Below are 18,708 nucleotides of genomic sequence, written 5' to 3' on the forward strand. Positions count from 1 at the left end.
TTGACGGATGGTCCATTATGCCACCCCAGACACTCATAACCGTCCAGCTAATCTTAATTCGCTCCGGAAATTGATATAGGACGCGAGTTTGCTTGTCTTGGCTTTGCTTTGTTTCTCGAGTAGCTAATTGTCAAGGCCTTCCAAAGTACAGCAACTCGAGGCTCACTTAAAACAGTGGGCGTCAACTATGAAAGAGGAAAAAAAATTAAAAGATCAAGACAAAGAGAATGTTACTTTCTTTCTTTCTTCAGTAGTCAAAAATCACAAAACACGAAATGCTGGGTTGTACAGAGCGCTAGTGTAAACAACAACGATATCAGCCGGAAATGTACGGAAATGAGAACTTCTCTTGCAGCTTCCAAAGGGATAAAACAGCTCTCGGCATCCTTGTAAACATCGGAAGGTCCAGGCAAAACCAGGTCCTCCACGAAGAAGCAGAAATCACAAGCTTTCAATGGCAATGCTCACGATGGCACGTCCACATCTCCATGCATTCTGAGCTTAAAAGTCATCCCACATGAAGCGTAAGAATCTCACAAAAAGAGTAGCCAAAAATAATGTACAGCACATAATACAAAAATGAATCCCATTTTGTTCTAAATGGGAAGTTCATCAAGGAACAAATGTTGGAAATATGAGTGACCATTGCCAGCTCATATTGTCTCCTCTCTCATGGTGCTCACATGTTCCTATGCTTGCACGAATGGCTGTTGATTCCCACAGCACCCAGAGCTCATTCAAAATAAAAAAAATCGCTCCTGTTCCATCAGATGCCATCCTCTTGGTGGAACTTGACGTTAAGTTGCAAAAGACATGTACTTCAAAGTGCAGTCTGTAAAGTACAAAACAGTTACTGCAGCTGCTTGTTGTGTGGAATCAGCAGGAGCCTGTTGATCGAAGAGTGGGTCTACACCAGGCTGGGACTGAACTGAATACAGGGGCAGTATCACTGCTGAAATGGCTTTGTTTATCAGCATGTGTGTTGTTGGTGATCAGTAATAGAGGTCTAGCTTTATGGCTTCAGCATCTTGGACAACAATGCCTTCAGTACTACCCCACAAGTGTGCCCAGCCCTGGGCTTGAGTTCTGCATGAACACCCCCCCATCCAGTCCAGTCCAAACTACTGTGTCCCTCTACAGCATAGACCTAAACTTTGCCAGACGCTGTCAGTTTTAAGCAGAAAGCAGACAAATGATTGTCATGAGTAGTATTGACGTTGGCTCATGGTGAGTTTTCCAGTTCCATTCATAGTTCAGGTTCAGAGGTTGGCATTTCCAAAGGTCCCTGTTTTAGAGTATCTTGTGTGAAGGTAGATGCTGTGGAGGCTCCCCGCTGTTACACGTGGGTCTGCATGCGTTTCTGCAGGGGCCTGGTCAGGTCTGAGTTCTGGGAGGAAGACTGGGAGTAGTGGGAGGAGGAGCTGGCTGAAGTCTTGCTGTCCTTGTCAAACTGCACGTATCCGTCCTGTTTGCTGTAGCTGCTGACGCTGCTGTCGCACTGAGTGTCGATGAAGGAGCTGGAGTCGCTGAGGGAGCTGCGCTGGAACTCACGCTCGCACAGCTCGATGGAGCTGCTGCCCATGCCCAGGACGAAGCGCTGGCCGTAGTCATAGAGACGGTTTGGTCCTGCCCCCAGAGTGTTGTAGATGTTGGTGAAGGACATGCCGGTGGGTACTCTCTGTTTGCCGATGGTCATGGAGCCGGATGGAGGGCTGCGCACAACGTCGGGCGTCTGGCTGGAGGTCAGGGACATGGTGGGGGTGGCATGGTGCTCGTTGAAGGTGTTGACACTGTAGTAGCCATTGGTGGGGTCCTGTGGGCACACAACATATTATTTCAACAATGAGACTGTCATTGTATCTTATTTTACATGTAAAAAGACTTTTTAATCTGCAGGAGCTGTGGGAGTTTCTTGTAAACAGTTGCATTGTGAGCACAACAGGAATTTGCTGAGGTTGAGAAAATAATAATAATACTTAAATAAATCTGTTCTTAATTACTGAAAAGACTAACAATTGTCAACAATTATGTAAATGAATTAAAAACCATACTTTGGTTCATGTACCGTCTGTTCTTTTGAATTTCAATTAAGAACGAAAAACAATAAAATGGGAAGACAGTCCCTTTTAGTGTCAAACAAAAAACAGATTTTGACCTCTATTTACAATATTTAATTTAAAGTTGTTGTTTTTTTTCAAATAACACCAATCAAATAAACTGTCTCGGTGCTATTTTAATATTGATATTTTATTTTCTCTGGTTTATCTGCCCCCGCAGTTGTGCTGCAGTGTAAACCATGGATTTATAATAAAAATATTTTTATTATAGTTCTATGATGTCAACTAAACAAAAGAGAGTTCTATAGCTGCTTCCTGTTTCTCATCATGGAGTTCAACAATTAATGACTTTCTAGGACGAGAAAGTAATCGCATCACTGTGTTTGTCTAGCCTGATTCACTTCGTGTCTCTTTGTATAAACCATCTGACCTTGCAGCATTAGAATTCGTTCGCTTAACAGTAGGCGGGTACTTTTTATCATTTAGCCAATCGCTGATTTGGTAGTCACATATGTAATGCTCTGCTAACAGGCTAACTGGTATATTAAGCTTTTCCCAAATCCTGAAGGAAGAAGGACAATAACGTCTTTACCCCTCATAAAATTCATCAAACATTCACTTTGTTCCGGCTTTAAACCCTCGATCGTTGACAACACTGAATATATGGCTCTTCACTGATTGGCTGGTGCCTGAACTCGCACTTCTGGGGTTTTGCGAACCGTCTAGTGTATTTTAATTCCAGACCTAGTTGCGGAAGAGAAATGAAATTGAGCGGAGGCACTAGGTGGCACCAGTCTGGCTAATGTTTGTCCACAAAATTGCAACGATTTTTCTGGTAAGTCCTTCTAGCAGCAGAACTTCTGGGGCAAATAAACCAGAGAGAATAAAATATCCAAAGTGAAATAGGCACCGACACTGTTTTTGATTGGTGGTATCTGAAATAAACTTTAATCAATATCGGAAAAAGAGGTCAAAATCTGTTTTTGTTTGACACTGAAACGGAAAAATGAAAGAACAAACTGTTTTCCCATTGCACTGTTTTGCATTCTTAATTGAAATTCAAAAGAAAGAATGGTACATAGACCTACTTCCCTCTTGGGCCTGACTGACTGTGAGCAGAGTTAAACTTGGACCTCCCTCCTCTCTAGCTTCTCTAATCCTCCTGTAGACACTCTGTACCTGCGGGTCAGCAAACACATTTATAACACAAGTATATGAGGAAATGATGAATACAAAGAGTCTTTAACCAGCCTCATTTGTGCTTCGTGAGACAACAGGCTTAAATGGAGTGAGTCATCCGCACTTCTGAACCACCTACTGCTAATGAAGGCTTCGTGATGAGCTATATTATGTCTGCTATCACATGTATAGGCTTTTCTGTCACTGCATATTGCATTATCGCTACCCTGCAAAAATATGAGAAAGAGCTGCACATAAATCAATTTGTAACCTTATATCAGCAATACGATACGACTGCAGTGTTAAAGCTTCGCACCCAAAACTCACCATGAAAGTAATGTAAAAAAACGCAATTACCCGAGAAATCTAAAAACTTTGTAATGACCAAACTTCTACAGCATAAATCTCCTGGAAACTCTTTTGAACCTTAACTTTTGATTGAACCGGCCTATTCACACCAGCACCAACTCATGAAATCTAATTGTCTGTGCTTCCTTGAATGGAAAACGTTAAGCTTGACATTGAGTTTAGTAACTGTAGCTTGTTAAAGGTGCATTGTGGAACTTTTCTAATGTGGGAGGTCCATCAAATGCTTTTTGCCATGAGATGTTATTGCTTTGTCTGGAATGGTTCACAGAGTGGAATCCTTTCTATCTATCGATTTATGACTATGGAGACCAAACCAGACCAAGTTACAGGTTAGATCTGTGAAGAGGCAATCCCACTCACAATCAGAATGCCTGTTTTTTTGTTTAGTTTTATTTTTTTATTAATGTATTATTTTTATTGTTTTTGGTATTTTGGAGCTATAAAACCACCTGCTTATCTCCATGGAGATGTTATTGCTTGTGTTGCAGTACAATACCGGTTTTGGTCTCAAGACAGGCTTTGAGACTGTTTTTTTATGGTCTTGGGTTTGTCTTGGACTTGAGTGCATTTGGACTCTGTCTTGTCTCAGCCTTGAAGGTGCTTGGACTCGGTCTGGTCTCAGACATGAGGTCTGACACTCGTCAAATACGATCATATTTCATTACGACCGCTGCTGTCAGCAATAAACTTGTACTGGTGTGCGGTACATCCGTACTTGTCACGATGTGTGTTTAGTAAATGTGCAGAGGCTAAATCAAACTGCAACATCAGTAAGAAAATGTAACTCCAGTTCGGAATTTGAAAAAAACAGATCTTGTCTTGGTCTTGTCTTGGATTCGAGGTCTGACACTCGTCGAATGCAATCATATTTCATTACGGTACTGGTGTGCGGTACATCTGTATTTGCCACAATGTGCATTTAGTTTGGTAAATGTGTAAATACCACTGCAAAACCAGTAAGAGAATGTAAGTCCAGTTAGGAATTCGAAAAAAAAAAAAAACAGACTTAAAAATCCTACCCACTTTATTCACTTTGTTCACAGTTTTCTGTAAAGTGCCAGTGGAAGTTCTGTTAAAGAAGGGGTTCTCAAACTGCAGTTGAGGGTCCAAAAAGTGTGTTTAAGTGCAGTACAGTTTGCTTGTCTTATTTTAATCTTAAATTAAGATTTATCAGATCAAATGGAGATAGATTTATTAAAAAAACATTGATATATTTGTGCCAAAATAACTGTAAAATACAAACAAATGTAGAAAATGACAAAGATGGTCTTGACTTGGTCTCGAGGGGCTTTGGTCTCAGCCTTGTCTCAGTCTCGTCCTTTAAAAGTCTTGGTCTTGTCTTGGTCTTGATCCTCAGAAGTTTTGGTCTTGTCTCGGTCTCAGGACCCCGTAGTCTCGGACAGGTCTTTGTCTCGACTAGTGTGGTCTTGACTTCACCACTAGTTATCGCTTCCCAGGTTCCGTGGTATGACATTAAACACATCTATCTGGCATTTATTCATTATGGGTGTTTCTATTCATTATGGGTGTTTCTATTGCTCTCTGCCGATTCCCCACAGATCTGACCTGCAACATAGCCTATAGTTGTCTCCTTTGAGATTGATAGGTTTAATCTCTAACCTGGAACAATAACATCTCCATGAAAACAAGCAGGTGACGTACCCCCATCAAAAAGTTACACAGTGCACCTTTATTTCCGTGTTTACCTGGACTTAAAACAATAGCTGAGTAAGTAGCATTGAGTCTCATTCCTTAAGTGCTCTCTCTGTAAATGTACTCAGAGGCCAGTTAATTAGGCACGGGGCTGGACTGAGCAGAATGGATGGGAGAGACAGTGACTTGGCTGTGGCAGTGTATAATAAGAAGGCGGAGGGGGGGGGCTGTGCATTGATTGGTGAATAATAAAATGGGGTAAAATGGCAACTCAGTGAACGCACGGCCAAAACATAATGCGGCGTCTTGGCAATAAGTGACGTGATTTATCATCATTGGGCACAGATCTGTCTTGTCATGTTTCATGTTTCATTTTCCGAGAGACAAACAGAACGGATGAAATTCCAGAAGCGAAATGAGAGACAGTGACGCCAATTTGTATGCACGGAAGACGGTTAAAGGGGCTATATTATGCAAAATCGACTCTTGTGAGCTTTAAGCCATGTTATAATGTTGTTGCCTCCTCAAAAACAGACCTGGAGTTGTGTTTTGTTTCGTTCAGGCATGTTTGAGTAATCCTGATTTATTTGTCTGTCTACATCTCCAAATCTGAAAATGCTCTGTTCCACCCCGTGAAGTGGTAGTTTCCAAGTTAACAGCTACTAGGGATGTAAAAATAACTGAAATATCCTGATATATTATTGTCAGAACTCACAATAATATCAATAGCTGTCACAATGCATTGTTTTATAGTAGCAACAGCTAAAAAACATAGAGGACTGCATATCCCATGATTCATTTCAGCTCAGACAACATGAAGAGATATGTTTTTTACTTAAATTCTTGGGATTATGACAGTAATGATCACACCAAAATCTTGTCAAAGTATTTTAAATGCAAAAAGTATGGCAGAGTATCCCCAGGTTTGACTACCCCAAACTTAACACTTTTTACAACCACTTAAATGAAAATTAAGACCAATTTCGCACCTATAATGCAGGTGAAAAATACCAGACCCAATTCAAATATTGACCAACCAACTACTACTACTACTACTACTACTACTACTACTACTACTACTACTACTACTACTACTACTACTACTACTACTACTACTACTACTACTACTACTGCTACTGCTACTGCTACTACTTGTGGCCATACCAGCTTGTCAAAGACTGATCCCGTCAGATCTCAGAAGCTAAGCAGGCCTGGCCTGATTAGTACTTTGATGGGAGACCACTGGGAATTCCAGGTGACACGGGGGGGCACCAGTGGTAAAAACTGTTGTTGTGTCCTTAGGCAAGACACTTCACCCACAATGCCTAGTATGGAAGTGGTGTGTGTGTGTGTGTGAGAGATGGCGGTGGTTGGAGAGGCTGATGGACAGCATCACTTCCATCCGTCTGCCCCAGGGCAGCTGTGAGCGTTGAGTGAATGAATAATGAACTGTAAAGTGCTTTTGGGTATCTCGAAAGGTGCTATATAAATGCAATGATTAATTAATTAATTAATACTACTACTACTACTACTACTACTACTACTACTACTACTACTACTACTACTATATCTAGAATCTAAGAGCCACTATGGATTAAATCTACACTTCCCCATGATCCATTCAATGTCTTCCTCTGCTGTACTGATTGTTTACTCATAGCCGCCGGCGCCAGAAAGTAAAGTATTGTTTGAGTGTACTCCAAATTAGACGTTCAGTCATGTTACGTAATTTCACGATGTTGTTTTTTTTCTTCCTCCCTCCATTTAACATTGCCCTGCAGCCTGGTTGAGTAAACAAAAAAATAGGCTAATGAAATTTAAGACCTTTGTGAAAAAAATAAGACTTGAACAACATCATTTAAGACTTTTTAAGGAACAGGAAATTTAAGACCTTTTTAAGACTTTTAAGACCATGTGGCAACCCTGTATCTTATCTACAATTATATTAATCACTTCAAAATATCAGAATAAATATCGTGCCGTGAGATTTGGATATCGTTACATCCCTAACAGCTGCCTTTAATTTTTAGTTTAGTTTTAGAGATCGACAATTTAATTCCAGGGCTGAAATGATCCAAATGATTCTAGTGAAGGTGTAAGGAGTTTAAAAACACAGTGGAGCACTTCCTATATTACCACATGATGACATCAGCAGATCGAACACAGTGTTTTCCGAAGAACTCAGCCTAAACATGTAGAATCTGTGCGTTAAACATGTGTGAATGAAACAAAAACATTATAATATATTTCAGGAAGTAGCTTAATATTGGTCGTTTAAAAGCGCTGTATTTGAGTTTTATGTCATAAAAATTGGAAAAATATAAATAGTTTTTAAACTGTAAATGGGCTTGTACACTTAACATATTTCTAGCTTCCTAATGATTCAAGGTGATGAGTTTATATGTGCTTTTTACAACTTTCAGAGGCCACTGCTAAAAACTACTGAACTAACAACAGTGGCCTCGATTTCCATCACACTCAAACATTCATTTTCCCCATACACTTTTGAAAACTTCAGATATTAAAAGTTTAAAATCACAATGGATGCTGTCAGCTGAGGTGACAAATGTTCTTATAACTTAGTATTTTCAAGTTTCAGAAACAGCTTTTTAAATTAAATTATAGCTCTTGTTGTCGTTAGTTACCACATAGCTGATTAGCCCCGAGCAAGCATTCACACTTTTAATTTATTTTGGAAAGTTTATGGGTAAAAAGAGTAGATAATATACTTCTGGAACTGCAGTGGGTGGGAGTTGCGTGACTGTTGAGCTCCATAGATTGCGAACCAGGAAGTAATGCTAGTGCGCCGTTTGCAAGTGCGGTGATGGAAAAACTCCATTCTGACCTCTTTGAAAGTTGTGAAACGTGATTATAAACTCATTGTGAATAATTAGGAAGCTAATTAAGCTCCATAAAGTCCTTATTAATTAGATGTGGACAGCACACAACAGTCTCAGAGTTATATATCTGTACTGAGGAAAAACTAATCATATTTATTACAAGAAAAATGTGTGTACAGCTAGTCCTGTCACCGGTAATTACAATATTGACTTATCGTTCAATGTATTAAAGCTGGAACAATACAGTTTGGGGCTTTTTTTTTTTCATTCATTTTTTGGTGATATTCTTTTTGCTTGCCACCAAGAGGGCTTGTAACGGCTTCTCCTTATTTCTCTGTTACAAAAAAGTAATCCGACCTAAATATTAAGACAGTTGAATGGCATATTCACCCCAAAAACAAAATTTAATACATTTAAATTTAATAAATTTAATCTTGTGTAGATTGCACTCCAATACATTTTTAATTTGGAGCAAGTGGGGCTCAATATTTATCGTGTGTATATTTTTTATATAATAGTGGGGAGGTTTCTACAGTGGCCAGCGGGGGCCAAATGTGCTGCAATGAATTATAAGACGCATTAAGACAGGCATGTCGAAACTATGGCCCGTGGGCCAAATGTGACCCTCAGACAAAGTTTTCTTGGCCCTCAGGCTTCTAGGTGAATTGGCCCAAATGACCTTGCATTAGTTAAAAATTAACTTTTTACTGCAAGTTTTTTTTTTTTAAATCTACCTTGTTAAAGCTAATATTTAATATTTAGTGTGTGGTTTTAAGGATCTTAGCATGAATAAAGTCTGATGACTCATTTTTACGTGTTAAACATGCACATATTTCAATTATTCACTGTACTGAGCACCAGTCTACAGCCCTCAATCGGCCCTCTGCTTCATCTGTGTTTAGACATGTGGCCCTTGATGAAAAAAGTTTGGGCATCTCTGCATTAAGTGAAACAAACGGACGATACTTGAGACTGATCCCTTAGCCCAGACATCCACGATACATTGGCAGATCGTGGCGTTGCCTCCCTGTCTTGGCGAATCTGTATTATGAATGTGAATGTGGGTGGATAATTAAAGCTTTTTAAAAATGATTTCCTACGAGGAAGACTCAAATATACATTAGTAACAATGTGTTTAATGCAGCTTTGTGCACATTTATTTACTTTTTACAGAAACAAAACCTAAAACCACTTGGCTCATCAACATAAACTATAAGCACTGAAAAAAACAGCTCGCTCCTTGTGGCTGATGTGGTCAACTTCTGTTGGACTCACCCCGCGAGGAACCCGACTACAGCAGCCGTAATGCCCCGACAATCCATCAAGTGGTGCGGCTTTGAAGCTTACCAAAGTCAATAAAATCGGTTCGAGGTCAGTAAGCACAAACAGAATTAATACATAAGGTGCACCGGATTATAAGGCGCACTGTCGATTTTTGAGAAAATTAAAGGATTTTAAGTGCGCCTTGTAGTCTGAAAAATACGATAATCATTCATTGTGATATTCCTCTGTCGTGCTTCAAAATGTGTTGTGGTGACAGGTTTATGTACAGCCCCTTTAAGGTTAAAATACTGACGCTACAAACAGTAAAAGGATTAGCAAATTGTAAATTAAATTTGGATTTCATTTGAGTAAAGCGTGCACTAACCAAGAATATATTTGTTATACACTAGAGCTGAACAATTTGGAGAAAACTCTGTGTGCGATTAGATTTGCAGTGTTTGTTCTAAGTTCAAAGTTGAAGAAGAACTGACAAAAAGACTATGAACTGACAAACGAAGTCAAGAATCACATTTCAGAACATATTTATAAAGGCCTAAAACACAGAGTTAGCAGTTTTTACGCAGAAGTTGTTCAAGAAGTAGTTTGTGCAGGAAATAGGAGCCTTGGCGATTTCCTAATTTTGTCCATTTTGCACTCTGAGTTTACAGGCTAATTTACTTTTGTCTACAGCCTTTAATTAAACACATTCTCTATCTCGGCCCCGGTAAAAACAAGGTGTGTTTTTCAGTGTGACTTTACTGACCAGGAGGTAGTGCTCGGTGTAGACTAATAGCAGTGTCTAAATCATCCATTGAACCTGCTATTGAGCTAACACAGAATTACATTTAAAAAATCACTCACTTAGTCTCTCCTCATGCTCATTTTCCCACCGGGTTCAATGAGAAAATGACCAGGGAGGGGACCATTTATCTCCCTCTTTGTCTGTCCCCAGAGCCTCTAACTCGGGCGCTGAGGCTAATTTGATTATGCAAGAGGAAAAGCTTCATTACGCACAATTTACCTGTGTATACGGTGTAATTACGGTATTAAAAGGCTATTATTGTACTATGCAGAAGTTAAGGCGGAGGTGATGGTGCCGGTGTAGTGCGCTGGGTTAGGACTAGTGACCAGATGGTTGCCGGTTCGATTCTGATCTGAGGGTGTAATGTCAGGTTAGACGCGTGATTGTCCACACAGTAATAGTGACGTAACTAAATGAGAAGCACTCGGGCGTGATTTTTTTTTTTAATATAGAAATTGTATCAGTTTAAAGGTCCAGAATCTGTGTATCATTCGTTTATTTAGTTTTTCAAAATAAAACCGAAAATAAGAAAATGAAAAAAACAACTATTTTCTTCATTATTTGTTTCCAAAACCAAACCCCCCCCCAAAAAAAAAAACGATAATGATTTTTTTTTTTTTTTTTTTTTTAAGTTTTTTTTTTTTAAAGTTTTTTTTTTTTTTAAATGAATAATGGAAAAAAACAGATAACATTTCCCATTTTCTGTGTGTTGGACTTTTGCTCCGCATACAGACTGAAACCAGGACTAAACCAGGACTAAAACAGGACTGAACCAGGAGTGAACTAGGACTGAACCAGGACTGAACCAGGACTAAACCAGAACTGATCCCAGGACTGAATCAGGACTAAAACAGGACTAAAACAGGACTAAACCAGGACTAAACCAGGTCTAAACCAGGACTGATCCCAGGACTGAACCAGGACTGAACCAAAACTAAACCAGAACTAAACCAGAACTGAACAAGGACTAAACCAGGACTAAAACAGGTCTAAACCAGGACTGAACCAGGACTAAAACAGGACTAAAACAGCACTAAAACTGGATAGGCCCATAGGTGCGCCTGCATCCAGACTGGGACTGAGAGCAGGACTGAGACCAGGACTGAGACCAGGACTGAGACCAGGACCAGACCGGGACCAGACCGGGAACATACCGGGACTGAAACCAGGACTAGACTGGGACTGAGACTGGGACCAGACCAGGACCAAACAGGGACTGAGACCGGCACTGAGAACGGAACCAGACAGGGACCAGGACCAAGACTGAATGATACACGGATTGTTCAGTATAACACGAGCGTGAGAGGCGTGTGGAAGCTGTTATTGTATCTTTTGTTTTATTTATTTTATCTTTTGTTTTATGAATTGTACAGGTTAAGTGGCTCTTGGTCCAGGTGAGGATGGAAATTAGCTTAGATGAAAATGAAAAAACAGATAACAATTTTATTTATTTTTTTTTTCAGTTTTCGATTTTGTGTTTAAATGAGTCATGGAAAAAAACGGATAACTGTGACTTAAATTGCGATGCCGGTCAGTGTAAGTGGTGAAGAGTGGAGAGCAACATTCAGAGCTCAAAATGTCAGCAAAGAATTCACCCTTTTAGTTTCTCAGATTTTAAAATTCTCTGTTGCTGATAAAAGTTAAGAGTTTTCTTCAGTTCTCCAGATTCTTTCCACACTAAAGCAGGATGTCAGCATGTATCACACAGTAGCCTAGTTGTGCCAAAGAAACAGATGTAACTAATGAAGTAGCCATTGTGTGGATAATGAGCTAACATACGGCTGCTGTCAAACCATTTTGTGTAATTAATACATTGGCAAAAGATTTTTTTTTTTTCCTCAAATTTTCTCCCAGCATATTTTCATGTATTAATTTATTATGATCAAATACTGTTCCACTTTACTTTACAGAACAGACTGGACCAAACGGGCGAAGTATGAGAGAAAATAGGTGCCTAGTCAGTATAATTTTAGGGGAAACACTGAATTTTATTGTTTGGAGTTTATAATTTTACTTCCTTTCTAGGCATGGGCAGTAGATATGACAAGAAACCACATTAACAACGGCCAAAATCTGATCTAAATAGTTCAATAGTTAATTTATTTTGTTAAATGAAGATTTAAGCTGTTAGAGAAATGCGTTTCTTGCTCGTGAATTGTGTTTGCATTTTGGTTGGACTTTTCTGTGTTGATGACAGGTAGAGGTATTCTGTTGTAGAACTAATTTTTGTGCTTTCTCAATTTTTTTACTCCACATCCTGCCCCTAACCACACATACTATCCCACCAAACCAAATAATAATAAGAAAAAAACTTTAAAACCTGTCATACGCACCTAACGGGCCCATGTAACAGGTTTGTAAGGTTCATAGACCTTCACCAGAATCATTTAGAACAGTGGTTTTCAAATTGGGTGAATGCGAGCCTCCCCTTAGAAAAGACAGCCAAACCCCCCTTTCCCATCTGCCGCCCTACTCCACACACACCTGTTTCATAAACGATTTTTGCAACCGCAAATAATTTCCAACTTCATGCTAACTAGCTAACTAACTGAGGTGACTTTTAACATCATTGAATATCAGTAGGACACGAGTACTAAACCAGGACTAAACCAGGACTAAACCAGACTACTAAACCAGGACTAAACCAGGACTAAACCAGGACTAAACCCAGGACTAAACCAGGACTAAACCAGGACTAAACCCAGACTAAACCCAGGACTAAACCAGGACTAAACCAGACTAAACCAGACTAAACCAGACTAAACCCGGACTAAACCAGGACTAAACCAGGACTAAACCAGGACTAAACCCAGACTAAACCAGACTAAACCAGAGCTGAACCAGGACTAAACCAGGACTAAACCCGGACTAAACCAGGACTAAACCCAGACTAAACCAGGACTAAACCAGGACTAAACCCAGACTAAACCAGGACTAAACCCAGACTAAACCCGGACTAAACCAGGACTAAACCAGGACTAAACCAGGACTAAACCTAGACTAAACCAGGACTAAACCAGGACTAAACCCAGACTAAACCAGGACTAAACCAGGACTAAACCCAGACTAAACCAGGACTAAACCAGGACTAAACCCAGACTAAACCAGGTCTAAACCAGGACTAAACCCAGACTAAACCCAGACTAAACCAGAACTAAACAAGGACTAAACCCGGACTAAGCGAGGACTAAACCAGGTCTAAACCAGGTCTAAACCAGGACTTATCTTGGATTTGAGAGAGAGGGAGAACCCTGAGCCCGCGGAGCAAAGCGTGATCGGGCGCCGGCTGCACTTAGCTCTGTGGGGTGTGGAGCTCTGTACCGCTCCTTTCGCCTGCGGTCACCCTACGCAGGCGTCCCTACAATCAGTCCTGGTTCCGTTCCGATTTAGTCTTGGTTTAGTCTTGGTTTAGTCCTGGTTTAGTCCTGGTTTAGTCCGCATGTGTCGCACCTCCCCAGTGGCTCTTTGGCACCCCCCAGGAGAGGCCGGTCTTGCCTCACCTATTGAACACCACTGATTTAGATTATTTCAGATCTGGAAGTGCCAATCTCTAATGAACAAAAGGTAAAAGGAGCTGTTAACTTGAAAACTACTGCTTCGTGACACCATAAGGTTTTTGAGCTTTGGAGATGTAAACAGACTAATAATAAAGACTTCTGATGAGGTAACAGTCACAGCTAAAAGCTCACAAGAGTTCATTCTGCGTCATATAGAACCTTTATCTATTCATCAACTTAAAACAATAACTTCTGTTTCTGCTGGCTCCCACGTGATTCAGAACTTTTTGGCTGTTTTTTTAGTCCATGTCACTTTTCCATATGTTACTATAGTTACCTTGATGTGCTGGAACTCCTTCTCCTCCTCTGGGAGCACCTCCAGCTGCTTCAGGACAGGCTCCTGTTGGAACTCCCCTCGGTCTATCTGCAGATTCACACAGAGTACGTCACTCAAATGAGGTATGTTAGAATGGCACAGAATGAGACAGGGTACAGAAATACTTAAAAAAAAACCTCAAAGGGTCTTAATAATGGAGGTAAAAGAAGTGAGACTGAAGAATAGATTTAGAGGTGACATATTGAGAATTAACGTTATGTCCACACCTCCTCATATACACTGACAGCTCTAGACATATGGCCTCACACAAAAATCTTTTCTTTAAGATTATTTTTAAGAAGCTTTTTAGATGGACTGCCAACTTGAAATATCTTTTCTGTGTTGCTATGTTTGTTTCTCTGCTGCTGCTGAACTTTGAACTTCCTTCGGGATCAATAAAGTATCTATATATCTACCATATTTTTCAGACTATAAGGCACACTGGATTATAAGGTGCAGTATCAATAATGTTGAATTTTCTCATCTATTTTCATCCACAAGGTGCACCGGATTATAAAGCGCATTAAGCGAAACAAACGAACGACATCCACGAGTTCCAATCTGAAATAATGGCTAAAGAGAAACCACATCTGTGAACACTAATTTTATGCTTCTATGTAAATGTAAGTGTTGTATGTCATGATTGTGTCTTATTGTGCTGTTTCTATCATGCTTGTCGTATGAATTGTCGTTGACAGTTTGTCTACTCTGTGAGGTTGTCTTATGTTGTCTCTATCTCTCTGACCTGCCAGGGACTACAGATGAAAAATAGGCTTTGGGCTAATTCTGGTGTATTTACAAGTATATGTTCATGAATATGCATTGTCCCATTAAAAAAAAAAAGAAAGAAAATAAATAAATGAATAAATAAATACACAAATAAATAAAATGTTTTTTTTTTAAATAAAGAAAAATAAAAAATAAAACGATTTACTGGCAGCATGGTGTAATTCGCCCGGCGTTGCCTCCCTGTCTTGGTATTGTGTATTGTCTATTATGAATGTGAATGTGGGTGGATCATTTAATCTTTTTTTATTTTTTATTTCCTGCACATTTATTTACGTTTTACAGAAACGAAACGTAAAACCACATGTCTAATTTACATTAACTGTAAGCGTTGAAAAAAACAGCTCGCTCCTTGTGCGGTGATGTGGTCAGCTTCTGTCGGACTTACTGCTTGAGGCTCCTGACAACAGTAGCTGTAATACTCCGACAGTCCATCAAGCGGTGCGGCTTTGTAGCTTACCAAAGTCGTACAACATAAAATATGTTAGAGGTAAGCACAATCAGAATTAATACATAGGATGCACCAGATTATAAGGCGTACGGTCGATTTTTGAGAAAATTAAAGGATTTAAATGCGCCTTACAGTCCGAAAAATAAGGTAGTTAGTTTCAGAGGATTCCACTTCAAATTCACCCTACGTTCTGAGGCTATTTTTTATTATTTTCCACACACTACACACATGAGATCTGCCTGGTTCAGCAGCTGTCATGTACGAACATCACCTTAACTCTTTACCAAGGCTACATCTATTTTACTGTGCAAATACAAATGCACAACCACTACACGTCCAAATAAATTATATGAGAGGAATCACAGAGGCAGAGGCTTCGACTGGTGGGACTTTAACCAGTTACCATGGAGATGCAATACACACATTAGCAAAGGCTGTCCAATAAGTTTTAAGATCGTCTGACAACTCAAGAAAAATACTAAATGGATTTAACATTTTCAGGAACCTGTGATCAATACGATTTATTCAGCCTGGTTTTATTGGACAGTTTAAGTGTAAGAATGAAATGGAGGTGAAGACCGGGGAGCAACATTCAGAGCTCAAAATGTCAGCTAGGAACTGACCCTTTTAGTTTCTCAGATTTCAAAACTCTCTGTTGTTAAGTTTTCTTCAGTTCTCCAGATTCTTTCCAAGCTAAAGTAGTAACGAAACTGATGTAACTAATGAAGTGGCATGAGCAACATTTTCAGAAACCTGTGATCAATACGAACGTTCATAATCCTGTTTATGAGTTTGATGTACAGTACAACAAAAAGTGAGAAACTGTTGGCTAATTCTGTGGCCGTATTTGGAAAGGGACTAGTGTAAGAGCACAAATCAGCTCACATGTTGCAGTTCCAACTACTTCAGCTCTTTCTGGTCAGACTGTGTTAAAATAAAGCTCTGATTAAAGTCTAACAAGTCTCAGACAAAGCAGTACTCTTTTTTGTTTTTGATATATTCTTCCTGGAGGACATTTTCAGATACAAAAAAAAAAAAAAAATGTAAAAAAGCAAAACAAAACTAAGGGTGCGACATTAATTAATTACAAAGATATTAATGAATTAAAAATATCACTGACGCACACAGTTCCGACAACAATCCATGAGCGTGGTATGAAAGCGCTCTGGATCTCCTGGATGATAAATTTGTATTCAAAAAACTACCCAATGGAAATATTGACAAACGTGTTGTTTATTGCAAACTGTGCAGAAAAGAGTTTCTATATCACAGGAGCACCTCAACCCTGCGATACCATTTAAATGTAAAACGTCACAAAATGTGACAGCGAGCACAGAAACTGCTGGAGCTGTCGGCGGGAGCAATTCTGGTCCGAGTACAAACAAGAGAGAACAAACTCGAACAAATGACTGACTTTGAGTCCACTAAAATTCATTTACATAAAATAAATGTTGCTTTTGGGGCAAATTGTTGTGTGATTAATTGGGATGAATAAATTACAAAGCCTGTAATTAATAAGATTAATGTTTAATCAAGTCCCACCCCTAAAAAAAAACAAAAAAAACCTTGAAGGGCCCATCTCATGCAAAATCAAATTTTCAGAGCTTTCTACCTTCTAAGAGTGATGTGTGGGCCTCGTATATGTCGCTGAAGTGGTCTTTAGATTGATTCAGCGATTTTTTGCAACAAATTGCAGCATATTTCTGACACCCTCCCACGTGACAACGAACTAAAGCTGCTACAACGATGACACGGCCAACTAAACGTGTGACGCGTTTGACATAGCAGAAAGTGCACTGCAGTGTACATGATATAAGTATATCTACTAGTGTTTATTAATACTTTACCAATCAGTAATGTTCAGCTGATGTGGACGCGGTGCTTGAGCTTCGTGCACTTCAAAGTCCTCGTCTGATTCCGGGTCCAACACATAAGGCTCACCATGATGAATAAAAGTTTATTCCTGCCTCTATCAGGGTACACGCCTGTCTCCCCCTCCCTCCCTGAGATGGGCGGAGGAAGGGCGGCTCACGCGGAGCCTGTGCTTTCTCAGGACGGGCGGGGGGATGAGCAATAGTCGGCCTTTCATAGTTCCTGGTCTGTGACTGTCTCCAAGAAATCAGTAAGATTTCATAACTATTGTGTAATGGATGTTCCAAAACCTAAATTGTGCTTGTTTATGTGCAGAGGATACAATGTGAAAAGAGTTATTCTGCATGAGATGGGCCCTTTAACTATGATTTTGTTTATAAGAGGTCCCAGATCTTACCATCATCTGCTTCATGTTGGCGTGCTCCTCGTTCTCTCGTGCTGCGTTGTGATCTTTGTGCACGATCTCCACACGGATGTCGTTTTTTGCCGTGGCCTGTCCTTTGAGATCTGGAGAGAGACGTGAAGAGAGACTGGTGAGTAACAGGCTGCACTAGAGCGAGTCAGAAGGAACCGTATTATGCTACTTTTGTGCTCTGTTGAATTTTCAAAGTACACTAGAATCATTTGGATCATTCAGCCACAGATTTGCCACTCTCTAGTAAAAGGTTATCTCATTGGCCCTCCCCAGCCAGCTCCGGTCTCAAGACAGGTCGGTATTATCACCCCCAGAGATTACAGCAGGGAAACACTTTCCCCCGAGCATCTAACCCCTCACAGCTTTGCACCCAGCGCCCAGTGGTTGCGGATCCGGATGGCTGCCTGCCTACGCTGGGTTAAATCCACTCCCCTACCCAGTTGCTCGTCCTGTGAAATGTTTGTACTGTATTTTGACTATGTGCTGATGTCGTGGAGGTGTTTTTGTTTTTGTTATTTTGCGATGGCTACTGGCTTTTAGAGTTGATTTTAAGATTTTATTGTTTGTTTTTAAAGCTTTGAATGGACTGGCCCCACAATGCGTCTCGGACCTCATCCAGATTTCCTCCGTCACACGCTGCGTGACGACGTAAGGAAAATTATTGGGCGGCAGTAGGTAAAACATTCGCCCTCTGATCTGAAGGTTGGCGGTTCGAACCCCGCTCTTGCCAAAAAACAAAACAAAAAACATCACGGGTTGAGCGGTCAGATCCACTGACCCACAGGTTGACTGGTGTGATTCCAGCTCCCACAGATGAAATGCTGGCGTTGTTTCCTTGGGCAAGACACTTAACACACCTTGCTCCCTAGTGTCTGCTTACACTGGTGTGTGAATGTGTGAGTGGTTCCTTGTTGTAAAGTGCTTTGAGTGCCTTGAAGGTGGAAAAGAGCTATAGAAAAATGTGACCATTTACCATGAGTGTCCAACAGGATCTTTGTTTTTCGCCAATCCCATGCACTCCATCCATTTTGATCAGCCCAAACTTTGCCAAAGAGTGTAGTGAGTCAAAATGGTTGACTGCTCTGAGCGTCTGTGTTCGTAACAATTTAAAAAGATTCTCTAAGTGCAGTTATTTCTCAAATAAACGG

The 18,708-nt window shown here is 40.2% G+C and overlaps 1 protein-coding gene and 1 pseudogene across 1 annotated transcript in view; one reads left to right on the forward strand and one right to left on the reverse strand.

The window, feature by feature from the left end:
* Window positions 1-1,336: 1,336 nt before the first annotated feature.
* Window positions 1,337-18,708, reverse strand: part of LOC110156406 (kin of IRRE-like protein 3) — a 319,679-nt gene continuing 302,307 nt past the window's right edge. Inside the window, exons 14-16 of the mRNA XM_055148711.1 lie at window positions 17,543-17,652; window positions 13,998-14,084; window positions 1,337-1,813 (exon numbers count right to left, since the gene is read on the reverse strand). Coding sequence (XP_055004686.1) covers window positions 1,337-1,813; window positions 13,998-14,084; window positions 17,543-17,652 — 674 coding nt within the window. The remainder of the gene's footprint in view (window positions 1,814-13,997; window positions 14,085-17,542; window positions 17,653-18,708) is intronic.
* Window positions 6,409-6,525, forward strand: LOC129407554 (5S ribosomal RNA; annotated as a pseudogene).

The sequence above is a fragment of the Boleophthalmus pectinirostris genome, unplaced genomic scaffold (genome assembly GCF_026225935.1).
Source record: "Boleophthalmus pectinirostris isolate CB_2022bp ecotype Guang Dong unplaced genomic scaffold, ASM2622593v1 HiC_scaffold_12, whole genome shotgun sequence".
NCBI classification, from domain to species: Eukaryota; Metazoa; Chordata; class Actinopteri; order Gobiiformes; family Gobiidae; genus Boleophthalmus; species Boleophthalmus pectinirostris.